The following is a 16481-nucleotide window of genomic DNA, read 5'->3' on the forward strand; positions in this document are numbered from 1 at the left end:
TTATGATTATGCTAAATAGCTCAGGTCCCAATATAGAACTTTGAGGCACTCCACTAATAACTTTCTCCATTTGGAAAACTGACCTACCCTCTGTTTAGTCCTACCCTTTGTTTCTTGACTTTTATCCAGCTATCAATCTGCAATAGGCGACTGCCTCAGATCCTATGGCCTCCCAATTTCCTGAGAAGCCTTACATGTGTCAAGTGCTTTCTGAAATTCCAAATACACTTTATCAACTGGCTCACCTTTTTCGCATGTTTAATTTACACCCTCAAAAACATCTAGTAACCTGGTAAGGCAAGACTTTCCTTTGAAAAAACTATGTTGACTCTCCTCCATTGCACCATGTCTATTTATGTGGTCAGTAATTTTGTTAAGAGATGTGAATCGTGTCCTCGATCGTCTTAACGATCGATTTTGGCTGGGAGGGGGAAGGAATCGTATTGTTGCCGTTTGGGTGTTTAAAATATCGTGAAAATCGTTAAAATCGCGAGCCGGCACACTAAAACCCCCTAAAACCCACCCCCGACCCTTTAAATTAAATCCCCCACCCCAAATGCCTTAATACTTCATCAACTTTGGGAGGGAAGTACTTACTTGCCCTAAACCAATGGCAGGAAAACCGGCACACTAAAACCCCCTAAAACCCACCCCGACCCTTTAAATTAAATCCCCCACCCTCCCGAACCCCCCCCCCCCAAATGCCTTAAATTACCTGGGGGTCCAGCGGCGGTCCGGAACGGGCTCCTGCAATTGAATTGTGTTGTCTTCAGCCGGCGCCATTTTGCAAAATGGCGGCGGCCATAGACCAACACAATTCGACTGCAGGAGGTCGTTCCGGACCCCCGCTGGACTTTTGGCAAGTCTTGTGGGGGTCAGGAGGCCCCCCCAAGCTGGCCAAAAGTCCCTGGGGGTCCAGGAAAATGGCGCCGGCAGGAGATCGACTGCAGGAGGTCGTTCAGCGCCGGCCATACACGTATGGCCGGCGCCATTTTCCGTACGGAAAACGATTCGCGGCAGGAGATCGCTCCCGGACCCCCGCTGGACCCCCAGGGACTTTTGGCCAGCTTGGGGGGGCCTCCTGACCCCCACAAGACTTGCCAAAAGTCCAGCGGGGGTCCGGAACGACCTCCTGCAGTCGAATCGTGTTGGTCTATGGTCGCCGCCATTTTGCGGCCACCATTTTGCAAAATGGCGCCGGCTGAAGACAACACAATTCAATTGCAGGAGCCCGTTCCGGACCGCCGCTGGACCCCCAGGTAATTTAAGGCATTTGGGGGGGGTTCGGGAGGGTGGGGGATTTAATTTAAAGGGTCGGGGGTGGGTTTTAGGGGGTTTTAGTGTGCCGGTTTTCCTGCCATTGGTTTAGGGCAAGTAAGTAAGTTCCTGCCCTCCCCCTTCCCCCGATTTACGATTTTTTAACGATAAATCGGGGGAATTGGTATTGTATCGTGGCCCTAACGATTTTTGACGATTTAAAATATATCGGACGATATTTTAAATCGTCAAAAAACGATTCACATCCCTCTATAACTTTGGCCATTGGTACAGCACAAGCTCACTGGTCTATAGTTTTCCAGATCACTCCTGGAGCCCTTTTAAAAAATTGGCATCACATTGATCACCCTCCAGTCTTCTGCTATTGTGGCTGTTTAAAATGATAGTTTGCTAATCGCCAGAAACAGGTTTGCAATTTCATTTTGAGTTCCTTCAGAACCCTGATGTGAATCACTGTTATTTTTCAGTCTGTCAATCTGAGTTATTATATCCTTCAGTTTCCCACTGATTCCATCTAGTTGTTCAGTCATCACGATAAAAAAAATGTTTCCATTGTGGGTATGACTTGGACATCCTCCTCAGTAAAGCCAGAGGCAAAGAAGTCATTTAGTTTTTCAATTTTCTTGTCCTCCCTGACCACCCCTTTTACCCCTCTGTCATCTAGCAGTCTAACTGACTCTCTCACAGGCTTTTTGCTTCAAATGTACTTGAAAACATTTTTATTAGTTGTTTATATCTCTATGGCAAGTTTCTTTTCAAATTCTCTCTTAGCCTACTTAATTACTTTTTAACATCTAACTTGCTAATGCTTAAGCTCTTTCCTATTTTCTCCATTTGGGTCTGCCTTCCATTTTTTGAATTATGCCCTTTTGGCTTTAATCGTCTCTTTCACCTCACTGTTAAACCATGCCAGAAGTCATTTTGTTTTCCTTTAACTTTTTTTTCAATGCATGGAATATATTTTAATGCATGGGCCTCAAGGATAGTAATTTTAAACAGTCTCCAGATCTCCTTTCAGTTTTTTTCTTTGTGGATTTCTCCTTTCAGTTTTTTTCTAATAAATGTCCTCAATTCATCATAGTCTCTCTTTTTATAGTTAAATGCTACTGTAGTAGTTTTCCTTAGTATTTGCCTTTCTGTGATTATGTCAAATTTTACTACATTATGATCACTGTTGCCAAGTGGATCTACATCTTTTAGCTTCTGCACCAGGTTCTGTGTGCCACTGAGAACCTGGTGCATTTTGCAGTCTGTTTCCTCATTCTGGCCAGGCAGGTGGTAATATATCCCCATTACTATAATCTTTCCTTTTACCCTTGGAATTTCTATTCATAAGGATTCCAGAGTGCAGTTTGATTCCTGCAAAACATTTATCCTGCTTCACACTATGCCATCCTTAATATATAATGCTACCTCTCCACCAATTATATCTGCCCTGTCATGTCAATATAATTTACATGCCCCATTGGTTATCTTCCTTCCACCAGGTCTCCGAGATTCCGGCAGTGTGGAGTCATTTTTATCTGCGTGCCTCCACTGCGTTGAGATTGGACAAAGCAGCTATATTTTCTTCCTTGATCAGCCAGCCAGTATACCCCCTTTCAGGATTGTTCGTGCCCCCTCCCCATTTACACACCCCTGGTCTAGCCCATACCTGTGGATTGTAAACAGGAAGTGTATCCGAGAATGTGGTAGGCTGATGGGCTGACTCCAATTATAATTTATGAATCTAGACCATATGGATCCCCACTGTTTCCTTGAAGGATGCTTCATTGTTCTTCTCGAGTAGACCAGACATTACATCCATTTGGGCCAAGCAGCTTCCTCTGCATCCATCTTCCTCAATCATGCAGTTAAAATCCCTTCCCATCATTATATTTCTGTAGATCACAAGCTGCATTTTGATGCATGCATTCCTAAAGCTGCTTTCCCTAGGTCCCAGTGAGGAGCTGAGAGACCACTGCTAACCAAGGTGGGCATACAAACATATATATATGTGATACCATTCTCCTATGTCAGACTTCTGGCTGATTGGCTAAGGAAGGCACATTAACACATCTGAAAGACCCCTTATACTTTTGACATTTAAAGAAATCAGTGCGAAGGTCTTTTTTTTTTTTTTTTTTAATAGATTTAAAAAGGTATATGGATTCAGCAAATGTTACTGAATGAAAAGAACAATACTAGCGATACTTAGTTACTACTTCCTCGGGTTTGGTCAGTGGTTATCTGGGCTGATTGCAGGTCTGCCATCCTCTCTTTTGTCTGTGCCACTGTAAGGGACATAGCTGTCATCTCCTCCAGGGTTCTGGCCCAGGGAGGTAAACGCATTGCCCTCAAGTGCACCGGATGTGTTGGAGGACTGTGCTAGCTTGATGGCTGGTGCCCTCATAAACTCAATTGCTGTTTCCGGGGTGTCATCTGCTGTGGTTATGTATCATCTCCATCTTGGCATTAGGGTCTCCAGAGGCTCCTCCTGTGTGCCTCATGGTGTCTTGGGTATGGAATCCTTGCTGGTGTCTGATTTCCTTTTCTTGGTCCTCACTGTTTCCTCTGGTTATGGACAGGCCCCTTAGGAGTTTCTGGTGGTCACATTCAGGGCTATCTTTGGTGTCTATTTTTTTGAGTGTAGAAATGGGCTTTTTTTTTTGTTTGTTTGTTTTTGTTTACTAATCCCAGGCCTAACCCAGGCATGTAGAAGGTGTGGCATCCTTGGACACCAGGAAGTGAAGTACTCATCCAAGATGTGCAAGAAAGAACTCCATAGAACTAGGAAGTGAAGGACTGCAAAGAGATTAATTTGTGTAGCCTATACAGGGGCAGTAGCCAAATCTACAGGCTCTGCCCCTGCAAGGAAGAAGAATATGGCTCACACTGCAGCACAAACCAGGATAAAGGGAATGGAAATCTTGTCCCCAGGGACCCACCTTCACCCTGAAGTCAGTAATAGCCCCATCCCTTTGGCCCAGTGCAAGTATTTTAAAAAGCACTACAGTGAATTTGAGAGACTGAACTCATACCCAGCATAAACTGGCTTACAGGTGAAGTTCATTCCTGTCATGGTACATGCACAAAGCAAATCCATTCAGATATAACCAGGCAGCAACCTAACCTTTCAGTGTGATTGATGAACTTCCTCAGAGATGTGTTATCAGACTAAGCTAGGCCTCTCACACAGCCAGTGACGGATTTGGGATTTTGCCATCCCTGGGCACTGACAGTGCTGTCGCATCCCCTCAGTAAGATTGGAATAAGTAAGGCACAGCCCCAGTGTTTCCTGCTGAAGCTCAGGGATAGATTCTACGGCAAAAATGTGAAAATTCTAAAGTACTTTGACAAATATTTCCTTTTTTTAATATTACATTGTAAATCTTGCTTTTGTTTGTAAAATGTATTTTACTTTTATTGGGTGAAGGAAAGGGATGAGATCTCAGGTATGGGGGGAGGAGAAGGAGAGGGATAATGGTCCAGGAATGGGGGGAGGAAGGGAGGAGAAACAGAGATGGGAGTTGGGGAAGAGCAAGAGAGTGGGGGGGGGGGAGAGAGATCATGAATCTGGGATGGAGAAGAGGAAGGTGAAGGAGGGAAGTTCTGGGACTGAGGAAGGGAAGGAGGAGGGATTGGGGGATGGGTTCCAGGATCTGGAAGAAAGGAAAGGTGGGAGGATCATAAATTCCTGGATCTAGAGAATACAATCCAAGATCAGAGGACAGAGGGTGTGAATTGTAGGGTGTGTGTTTGAGGAGGAAGCAAGTGTCCCTAACTTGCTCAGGTCCTGTTCTCTCTTACATCCGCTCTCTAACCTTCAAACCCAATCTGGCATATACACACACACACACACACACACACACACACACACATACCAATTCCTTCTCTCTCACACACAAACACTGTCTCCCTCCCATTCCCCTCTTTCACACACACACACACACACACACACGCTCCCCAGCTGATGCCCTCTCATCCCCCATGATCCCACACTCAGTTCTTCCTAACCTCCCCACCATGATCCCCTTTGCTCTCTCTGCTCCAGGCTCACCCCTGCTCCTCCTGTTTCCTGCATGCTGCCTGAGAGGGAAGGAGCTGGGCCAAGAAGTAAGATTTAGCACAGTTGGAAGACAGTAAGTCTTCAGCCAGCCTGCTGCCCCCAGATTTTTGCCATCCTAGGTAAAGGCCTAGTGTACCCATTGACAAATCCAGGCCTGCCCACAGCAATGTCCTAGTCAAAGAATGCTGGCAGTGGTACTTCCATCAATATGCATTCTGACAAATATAAACTGCAAACTCAAGATTTTTTTTGGCTGCATAAGATATATTCAAATTTCAAATTCCACAGAGGAGGGTTGTTTGTTTTTTTTTAAAGCACTAGGAATTGTGACTGTACTTCCTACAGATTCCAAATCGGTTTAATTATAGAATGCACAACAGAAGTTTGAGGTCCGCTGGGTCCCCAGCACCACCCCAGGTAATTAGAATGATGCCTTGTGCTCAGTCAAGAAGGCTGTCATTAAAGTTTTATTTGGATGCATGCTTGTAATTTTGCCTGGAGCTACAAGGTTGCTAGGAAACCGCTGGCTTGGTGTCTTATTCAGTGGCTGAAAAGGCAGCATGTATGCTTTGCTCCAGCATTATGCTGACTATGCATCAGTCACGTCTTTCATGACAATGGGTCAGACTGAAGGAAAAACATGCCTAAAAATGCCATTATTGTAATACTTCAACTTCAGTACTTTCTAATGAAGAAAATCCACCTTCAACAAATTATTAGGTCACCATATACAATCAAAAAATTATTTTACAGGATTGCTCCTAATGTCCAAACCATACAAAATTGTGTTGGAAGAACTAAATAATAAGCTCTTCAGAGGGATAGCCATGTTAATCTGGTGTAGCAAAAATGACAAGAGGTGGGTGGCACCTTGTAGACTAACCAGTTTATTGAGGCATGAGCATTCAAGGCCAGAGTCCACTTTATCAGATGCATGGTGCAACCTCATCTTGAGTACTGCATGCAGTGCTAGTCCCCACATCTCAAAAAAAGATATAGCAGAATTAGAAAAGGTACAGAGAAGGGCAACCAAAATGATAAAAGGGATGGAGCAATTCCCCTATGAAGAAAGGCTAAAGAGGTTAGCATTCGTCAGGTTGGAGAAGAGATGGTTGAGGAGATATGATAGAGGTCTATAAAATAATGAGTGGAATAGAACGAGTAAACATTAATTAGTTGTTTACTCTTTTTGAAAAGTACAAAGACCAGGGGATGTACAATGAAGTTACTAGGTAATACATTTAAAACTAAGAGAAAATATTTTTTTACTCAACACATAGTTAAGCTCTGGAATTCGTTGCCAGAGGATGTGGTAAAAGCTATTAGTGTAGATGCATTTAAAATAGGTTTGGACAAGTTCCTGGAGGAAAGGTCCATTAATCATTATTAAAGTAGAGTTGCAGAAATCCACTGCTTATTCTTGGGATAAGCAGCTTGGAATCTATCTATCCTTTGGGATCCTGCCAGGTACTTGTGACCTGGCTTGGCCACTGTTAGAAACAGGACACTGGGCTTGATGGACCTTTGGTCTGACCCAGTATAGCAAGTCTTATGTTTCTGGTCATCCATTAGAGACTGGATAAATAAAATGACAAGTCAGAAACTGATGTTGAATCCAATAACATTCCAACCACACACAAAACTGATCCAATTGTATGCAGACAGCCAGAATGGCACTGACAAAAAAGTGGTCCAACAGTCAAGTAGTAGCTGGCCAAAGCCTGAGAGATACAAACTTTGGAAAAAAATAACTGCATCACTTAAGATCAGGTATACCTAAAATATAGCTGTTTGGACTCCCTTTGTTGGATCAGTAAATACAATCTATGAATATGCCCCAGAGCATTAGAATTTACAGGTAGAGTAAGGTAGTGAAGAACATTGACCAACCCAATCAACAAACACTACGCTATGAGATATGTAATTTGAGACTTCTCAGTTTCTGCTACAAGTATACATAATGAATTCTTAGCCTGTCTAAGGCACTGTGATATACAAATCTATGTAACAAGAACTAGCAGAACAAATATGGAAATATGCATGAAGAACTACACAACCACACCAAACTGTAAACACACACACACACACACAAATATATGTGTGTATATATATATATATGGTCAAACAAAATAAAGGGGGTTATTTTCTATCTGTATCGCATGCGATAACAAGCGGGGGAAGGGAGGGGAGGAGTCAGTATGGCGAGGAGGCGGACGCAGCGGTATCTTCGCTGGCGGCAATAAGGTAAGCTACGTTATCACCCCCAGTAGCGCGCCCAATAGCACCACCTTTCACGGTGGCGCTATTGGGTGCGAAAGCCAGCAGCGATAACACCGTGGTGGTGCGATTGCTGCCGGCTTTCGCAGGCCCGCCCCCCCCCTTTCTCCCCGCCGTCCCCCTGTTACCACTGGGATTCACCATTCTCTGCGAGAATGGAAAATCCAGGCCAAAGACAGAGAAGAACTGTTTTTAATTTAATGGTCCCCACCTATTACAAGAATATATTCCTATTAATAAAGAACAAAAAATACTATCATAACAAAGAGATCTTTATTTTTATTTATTTCAACATTTAATACAAAAATGATATAGGTTACTTAACTTATTTTTGTATAGGTGAGATATGCAGTCAAAGACTCTGCAGTCAAGCAGGACTCTTTAACACAATTCCTATGATGACAATGTTTCCCCACAGCGCTTCTCGGCTGTTGAAGTGTAAGGTTTGAGGAATTGTGTTTATAGTTATTGTGTATAAGGTCTTTGTGCTGTCCGTTTGAAGTTCATTTGAATTTTGACAGCTTGTCTTTTTGTGTGAATTTTGAGTAGTTTGATCACTATATTAGCATCTGACATCAGCCTCCTTAAAACGGCAGCAACTGCTTCAAAACACAGCAGCAAGGCGTTTGACATTGGCTTCCCATCTCCTCCAGAGTGCTATACAAGACCCTCACCTTAATCCACAAAACCCTCTACAACCCAGACATGCAATGGCTACACACATCCCTATACTTCCACACTCCCACCAGACCCTCTTACACCGGCACACTATTCATTCCCCCTCCCCCCCACCAAACTCTCACACCTCAACTCCACCAAAAACCGTGCTTTATCCATTGCCGGCCCCCATCACTGGAACTCGATGGCCCCTGATATTCGACTTGAGCCTTGCACCCAGACCTTCAAAAAGAAATTAAACACATGGCTCTTAAACAGGCCTTCGCATAACTCCACCCCACTCTTATATGGCAACTCCCTCCCTTCCACTGTACATATTCCCCCCTTTGAGTTTATCCTATGTTTTTGTTAAACCAGTTACCTGTTCCTCTAACCTCTCCCCCTCCTTCTCTCCACTTTATCCTTTTCTCTTCCCTTCTCCTCCTTTATTTAATCAGTTTTGTTATGATGTAACTTCCTTCTTCCGATTTCTCTTCCTCCTCTCCGCTTTCGTTTTATTTAAACCAATGTGATATCTATACAAACATCGGTATATAAAAATGCTTAAGTAAATAAATAAAATAAATGCAGAAATGGGAGCATATTACAGGGTGTTGCATTGGCTCCCTGTTGAATTTAGGGTGCCATTCCACATCTTGATGATGGTTTTAAATGTCTGCATAGAAAATAAACCCTATGGGAGGGCCACCTACTAACTCGGGGTGGGGATTAGGTATGAGCGTCGGGGGTTGGGGGCCACTTTCGCATTCCACATGAGACCTACGGACAGAACAGTGGTCTCTAGTGCAGATTTGCTGGCCGTCGGAGTGAGGAAACTCACTCCAAGAAGAGATTTGGGCTACATTCTCTCCACCTAGCTTGTTGTTGCCCAGGTAGAGTGTCCATCAAGCTAGGTGGAGAGAACGTAGCCCAAATCTCCTCTTGGAGTGAGTTTCCTCACTCCGACGGCCAGCAAATCTGCACTAGAGACCACTGTTCTTTCCGTAGGTCTCATGTGGAATGCGAAAGTGGCCCCCAACCCCCGACGCTCATACCTAATCCCCACCCCGAGTTAGTAGGTGGCCCTCCCATAGGGGTTAAAATACCTGTCTAGGGCATAGGTACTATAGTAAGTCTCTCTCTCTCTCTCTCTCTCTCTCTCTCTCTCTCTCTCTCTCTCTCTCTCTCTCTCTCTCTCTCTCTCTCTCTCTCTCTCTCTCTCTCAAAATGGGCTATTGTGCACTGTGATGAAACACCCTAAGGTGTTACCAATGTGATATTGGAAAATGAGGCCCTTAGTGATGCTATCACTTTCAGTAGCACCACTGTCTGTGCTTGGCATTTAGCTGCTGTGGAACAACTTATTGCCTTAAATTTGGAAGGAGAATGATTATTTGGTTTTTTGGAAGAAAATGATGTTCTGGTTGTATGAGCAGGCTTTTTAGGTGTAAGTAAAGTAGGGCTCAATGGACTTTTGGAAGTTGACTGTTTTATAATGGGATGATACCTGGATTTGGGATAAGCGGGATGGGATGGGGATACTAATTATAGTGGGTGAGTAAGTGGGTTATGTGTTTTTATGTTTATATGGATGTATATTTTATTGATTAGATTTGTAAGGGATAAGGAAGGGTGGAAATCCAGTTAAAGTAAATAAATCAATCTCTACTTTCATTTCTGTGCCAAAAGAAAAAAATCTTTACTAAGAAAAGCCCGACGTCACTTCAGTTTCAGGTCACTCATTTTTCTATCTGGCCACTCGCCCTTTTAATTCCAATAATACACTTCACCAACTTAGTACAAGTGAAAGCTGACAAAAAAGTTTGTTTTGTTTACCCTTTATTGAACAGTAATGGCAAACACCAGAATGTCCATTGTGGCAGCAAAGAAAAAAAGTGTGCATTGTTGCTATGAAGAAACTGAAAACATAAAAACCTGGAGACACTAGAGACAATAAAAGCCTTAAATCATAAAGAAGTGAAAGTATAATAAAAACACATCTAAACAGCATTCTTTGGACTGGCATAGTATTTCAGTGTAGAGGACCCGGGTTTGACTCCCAGCTCAGCTCTTCCACTCCTTGGGTTGGCTGAGGCTGGAGATGCTGCAGAGGCAGCATTCATAACCCCTAGGTGGAGAGTCTCAGTTATAATGCAATGGCACCACCCAATGGCTTGATCTAGGGTCTATGATTGCAGGATTTCAGAAGGAGCCCTGGTTTATAACCCCCTCGACTGAAGATTGCTGCTTTGATGACTGGGCTGAATGAGTTGGAAGAGGATATAAAATAGGGAGTGGGGGTAGGAGAAGTCCCCAGGTAGTTGCAAATGAAGACTCATGGTGTCAGATCCTAGCCCTGCTCTTAAAGCCCAAAGGCCAATAAAAAACAGTATTTTTCTAGTAACAAAGATAAAAAATTAGAAATACCTCAGAGGTTTCATGCAATGCACAGAATGGAGACGAGAGTTCTTCCCTTATGTTAGTGTGATATTTGTGCTATTGTGTTTAAATATGTAATCATGAGTCAGGTCCTGTAGCATAATGAATGTGTCACTTTTTGGGAGTCCAGATCCTACTGGTTCACTTCTTATGGGTCTGGATCATAGATTCAGTGGAAAATCTGGATTTAACTCCTGGAGCTGGTGTTTGCTTGACCAGAACTAAGGATGCTGCAGACACAGCATTTAGTGTCCTGTGGAGCAGGGGGCAGGGAGAGGGAACCATTGTCACAGCGGTGACACCTACTAGCCAGACTTAGGCTGCACAGATACTGAATTGTTGAGGGCGCTGTTTTCTCTGGCAAAGGACTGTGACTGCAAAAGCTGGACTAGGTGGTGATGGTGGGGGGGATAGGATTGAGGTGAGGGGAAAATTAAAAAAAAAAAAAAATAGAAGTTGTGAATGAGGACTCATAGCACCACACAGTAATTTAACAGAATCCAGTTCATATTGAGTTGGAGACTCAAAAGGAACAGGAGAATACTGCAGGGTCAAAAAAAACAAAAACCAACATAAAAAAATACATATTTATATTTAAAAAATAAAAAAACTGTAAAAACAAGAGTTTTTAAACTGCCTCTCAGCTGGAGATGGCAGGATGACTTGGTTATAAACCACAGCTAAGGACAAAAGATAAGGCATCTGACAAGCAGTCAAGCTTATACAACTGACAGCTGGGAGATCTTATTGCACTGCAGAAGGCAGTGTTAAGGGCATGGAAAGATGATAAACAGAGGTAGAGTAGTGTGCATAGGGCAATTGTGTAGACTGAATGGGCCAAATGGGCCATATCTGTCAATATCTACTGTTACTGTGTTATGAACATTTGCAACCATTTCTGCCAGACATATCCAATCCTAATCTACAGGGTGGCTGCATTTACCAGGATTCATAGACTGAGACTGGCTATGCACCAGTTTTTAATGCCTGTTTTGCCTACATGATGCTTAAAAAGTTAACATAGAATTAGACTTTCTTCTTGAATTCTAATTATGCCTTTCACCTTTCCAGTCTCAATTTGGATATGTTTATTTACTCTTGAGATTTGCTGGTGGGTGAGCAAAGACATGTCTAGTATCCAATTCTCCATCCCTCTTTGCTTCCACAGACACTACCACAGCATTGAAGTTTTCACTCACTACGACCTTTTGACATTAAATGGTTCCAAGGTTGCAGAAGGTCATAAAGCCAGCTTTTGTCTAGAAGATACAAACTGTGGAAAAGGTATGTTATAAACTGAGCTACATTATCTCTCTCTGAGGCTTTCATACAGCGGGTTTGTAGGCTGTGCCGATACACTAAACCAGTGGTTCCCAAACCTGTCCTGGAGGACTCCCAGTCAGTTGGGTTTTCAGGATATCCACAATGAATATGCATGAGATAAATCTGCATGAACTATCTCCATAAAATGCAACTTTTATCTCATAAATATTCATTGTGGATATCCTGAAAACCCGACAGATTTGAGAACTTCTGCTCTAAACTATGCCTTATTATTACAAAGGCCAATATATTTTTTAACTTTGTATTTATAACGCATTTTAGATACAGCTTCAAGAATTCTTGAGAAGGCAACATGGTTAAATTAAGTGAAAACACAAAGAATTAAGTAGCATACATTGCCAATATTAACATGTACAGTAAATTCTGCCAAGGAGAGACTAGAATTAGAAAAAAACACTTAAGAACATAAGAAATTGCCATGCTGGGTCAGACCAAGGGTCCATCAAGCCCAGCATCCTGTTTCCAACAGAGGCCAAAACCAGGCCACAAGAAACTGGCAAGTACCCAAACACCAAGAAGAACCCATGCTACTGATGCAATTAATAGCAGTGGTCATTCCCTAAGTCAACTTGATTAATAGCAGTTAATGGACTTCTCCTCCAAGAACTTATCCAAACCTTTTTTAAACCCAGCTACACTAAGAGGCCAATTTTAAATTTTGCGCGCATGGGGTACATTTGTACGCGCTACCCAGCGCGCACAAATGTACACCCGATTTTATAACATGCGAGTGCTGCCGCGCACATGTTATAAAATCCAGGGCCGAGCCCAAGGGGAGCCCCGATGGCTTTCCCCGTTCCCTCCAAGACCGCTCTGAAATCGGAGCAGCCTTGGAGGGAACTTTTTTTTTGTCCCCCCCCCCCCCCCTTTCCCTCACTTCCCCTATCTAACCCACCCCCCTGGCCCTACCTAAATCCGCCCCCCCCCCACCTTGTTCGATGGAGTTAAGCCTGCCTTTGGCAGGTGTAACTTGCGCGCGCCGGCTGGCCAGGCCCCGACACAGGCCACTGTGTAGGGGCACTCAGCCACGCCCCCGGACAGCCCATTTTTGCAAGCCCCGGGACATACACGTGTCCCGGGGCTTGTGCGCGCCGCCGAGCCTATGCAAAATAGGCTCGGCGCGCACAGGTGGGGGGGTTTAACAGTTACGTGCGGAACCCTTTTAAAATCCTCCCCTAACTGCACTAACCATATCCTCTGGCAACAAATTCCAGAGCTTAATTGTGCATTGAGTGAAAAAGAATGTTCTCTGATTAGTCTTAAATGTGCTACTTGCTAACTTCATGGAGTGCCCCCTAGTCCTTCTATTATCCGAAAGAGTAAATAACCGATTCACATCTACTCGTTCAAGACCTCTCATGATTTTAAACACCTCTATCATATCCCCCCTCAGCCGTCTCTTCTCCAAACTGAACAGCCCTAACCTCTTCAGCCTTTCCTCATAGGGAAGCTATTCCAAGTCAGTGCTTTTTCTTGTAACTTGTCCCAACGTAACCCCTGCTGCGAAGAGAGTGAGAGTAGATATGATACTGAATTTTAGAAAAGCAACATTTGCGATTGCCTATGTACTTAGGCTTTTCGTATGTCTGGAAGGGAAAATGAGACATTTACATGGGCGAATATAGAAAGAAGGACAGGATCATTACAAGTGAACACTAGAATGCTGCTGAGTACTGGGGGATTCAATGCTACACAAGCCAAGTAAAAATTTTAAAAGTTGCATAGATTTTTTTTTCTGCAGCTCAGGAAGTACATTAGGAGGTCATTAGTCTGCAAACTTGATAAATGTTGGAAAACAGATCTTTATAAGTAAAATGAACTCTCCTGAAGGGACATACAAATGTATCTGCCCAGGAGTATATCAACTCCATACCTACTGAGAAAAGTGAGACTCAGTAGATGCAAAAGTCCATTCACAACAAATTCTCCATCACCATTCATTCAAGTAATTCCTCCTGGGACTCTATCTCTCTGCTTGCATCTTGCTTTTTATTTACTGTGTTCTTCCATAGAGCAGCTTCAATTATATTCTGCCATCTATTTACAGTAGGTCTGACCCCAGTGACTATAATTACCATGAAGTGGCATCTGTACCCTGTGTTTGGGAACAGAAACAAGACAGTGTTGTGTAGAAGTCCATCCTGTTATCCTTATGCTGCTGTCAACTGTCTGGAGCCCACGGGTGCTGCTATTCAGGTCTACCCTGCAGGCCAGAATATCCCAGACTAATGGCCCAGCCACAGAGACTTGAGGCCCCACATTCTGAGAACTGTCCCAGTTGTTTGCCAGCAATTCTAAACTGACCACACGTCCTCTAGACTTAAACAGCAGTACTACTGAACAATTTTTAAAACAATTTAATCAGCAATTATAAAAAAAATACAAAATTAAGATCTCCCCTTTTCTGTTCCATTTTGTTAGCAAAGCCAAATATGTTTTTAATACTCTCTCCCATCAATGGAGGTATAAATCTGAGGAGGTGGTTTTGCCATTATGGTGATCGTCGATACAATACAGTAGATGTTCACATGCCTAGCTGGGAACTACATGAAGATGCCTGAGTGGATTTTCAACTGACTACAAGAATGCATATACTTTCATAATGTAGCTGTAGTTAAAAAAATATATATATTTCCGATCAGGGAAGAAAAATACGTGCATATATTTCATTTTTTAAAAAAATCTATGCAGGTAGGTTTATGGACATACGGCATCTAAAACCATGGTGAAAAGTAGGAGTACACATGTATGGTTTGCCACATCAGGGGTAGATTTTTTAAAAAGCACGCGCGCGCACGCAGGACCCGGTGCGCACACATGGACGCGCGTATTTTATAACATGCGCGCGTGGCTGCACACGTTATAAAATCTGGGGGCTGCGCGCCCATGCACGCCGGATTTTATAATCTGCACATACATGGGCGCGCAGCGCACTCGGGGGGGGGGTAGATTTTGCCAATTTACATGCGGTGACGAGATCAGGCCTCCCCCCCAGTTTCCGCTCCAATTTTTTTTTTCTTTGTTTAAGAACTTATACTAGCTCCTGAGTTGCATGCGCCGGCAGGCTGCTGGTGCGTGATCCCCCAGCACAGCAGCAAATGGCCACTGTACTGGCCTCCTGATGCCCTGCCCCGTCCCCTGGACTGCCCCTCCCCCTCCCCTTTGCTGAGGCCCGGCTCTTGCGCGCATTAACCCCCGTATTTTACGCATGCGGGTGATTTAAAATCTGCCCGTAAGCTTATATTCAAGCACAGCATATACAGCTACCTAGTATTTGAAAATCAGCCAGGCTGTGCTAGCTAAAACATAGGTGCCTAGAGTGCCAATTGGGTGCACGACCCTATAAAGTATAAACGGTTAGATATTTCTCTCTGTATAAGAGATGTATTTAAAAAAAACAAAAACTCAACAGTTCTATCCCCACCTACACATACGCAGTGATCTCATGAGCCGCCTTTCCTTTTGGAAAGTAAACTAATAAAAGAATCACAGATTTAGCCATTATAAATCTGTTTTTCTCCTGTTTTTCAAAAAATAATGAACAGATATAAAAGAAGGGGTTAAATTAGGACAGGTTTGAACCAAAAATAAAGAATCCTGAACACCCCCCCCAAAAAAACAAACAAACAACCTGAGGCCAAAAAGAAATGTAATCTAGGAATTAGAACGCGAGAGAATAGGAAAGTGTCAATAAACTGTTGATAATCTGGGAATTAGTTTCTACTGCTGATTTAATAGCTCCTAGCAGCATCCAAACAAGTCTTTATTTCCTCTTCTCCAGATGGATAAATGAGCACAAGATAATTAAAACTGTGATGTTAATCAGAGAATAGAATCTTTTATTCTCTACATTCCCCTCCGAAACATAACAGAGGACGTTCTTCTCCTTTCTAACTCTCTAACGATGGACCATGAATTTATTTGGAGACTGGGAATAGTGCTGCTCTCTAACCACTGTTGCCTCCAAATTTTCATCCAGGTGTGCACAGACGCTATGCGTGTGCTAACTTTGGGGAGCAAGGCGTAACAGTGGGATGCTGGGATACATATCGGCATGACATTGATTGCCAATGGGTAGACATCACAGATGTAGAACCTGGCGATTATATATTCCAGGTAAGTGCCATTTCTGTTCCCGTCTTCTGTTGTGACCTCACACGCTTTCTTCTGTTCATAAAATGCAAAGCCATGACAGTCATGGATTTCTGAAGGTCTCTGCAGTGCTCATACCACATATAGACGCAGCATGAGCAAAATGTTGAGCCCTGTACACAAGGAGATGTCTTTCTTTGAACCACCTAAGCTGCAGCTTGTCCATCCAACATCAATATTTTCTCAGAGATTTTTCTTTGCATGTAGAATGTATCTGATTGAACGGTGGCATAAATAGGAAATCAAGAAAATAATTTTTGAGGGGCATCTGAAGAACCACTTCAGC

General features: G+C 43.2%; 1 protein-coding gene across 2 annotated transcripts in view; it reads left to right on the forward strand.

Moving 5' to 3' along the window:
- Positions 1-16481, forward strand: part of LOXL4 (lysyl oxidase like 4) — a 95648-nt gene that overhangs the window by 72221 nt on the left and 6946 nt on the right. For both annotated transcript variants that reach the window (XM_029610124.1, XM_029610125.1), the window contains exons 12-13: positions 11868-11983; positions 16023-16159. In XM_029610124.1, coding sequence (XP_029465984.1) covers positions 11868-11983; positions 16023-16159 — 253 coding nt within the window. The remainder of the gene's footprint in view (positions 1-11867; positions 11984-16022; positions 16160-16481) is intronic.

Source organism: Rhinatrema bivittatum, chromosome 7 (genome assembly GCF_901001135.1).
Source record: "Rhinatrema bivittatum chromosome 7, aRhiBiv1.1, whole genome shotgun sequence".
NCBI lineage: Eukaryota > Metazoa > Chordata > Amphibia > Gymnophiona > Rhinatrematidae > Rhinatrema > Rhinatrema bivittatum.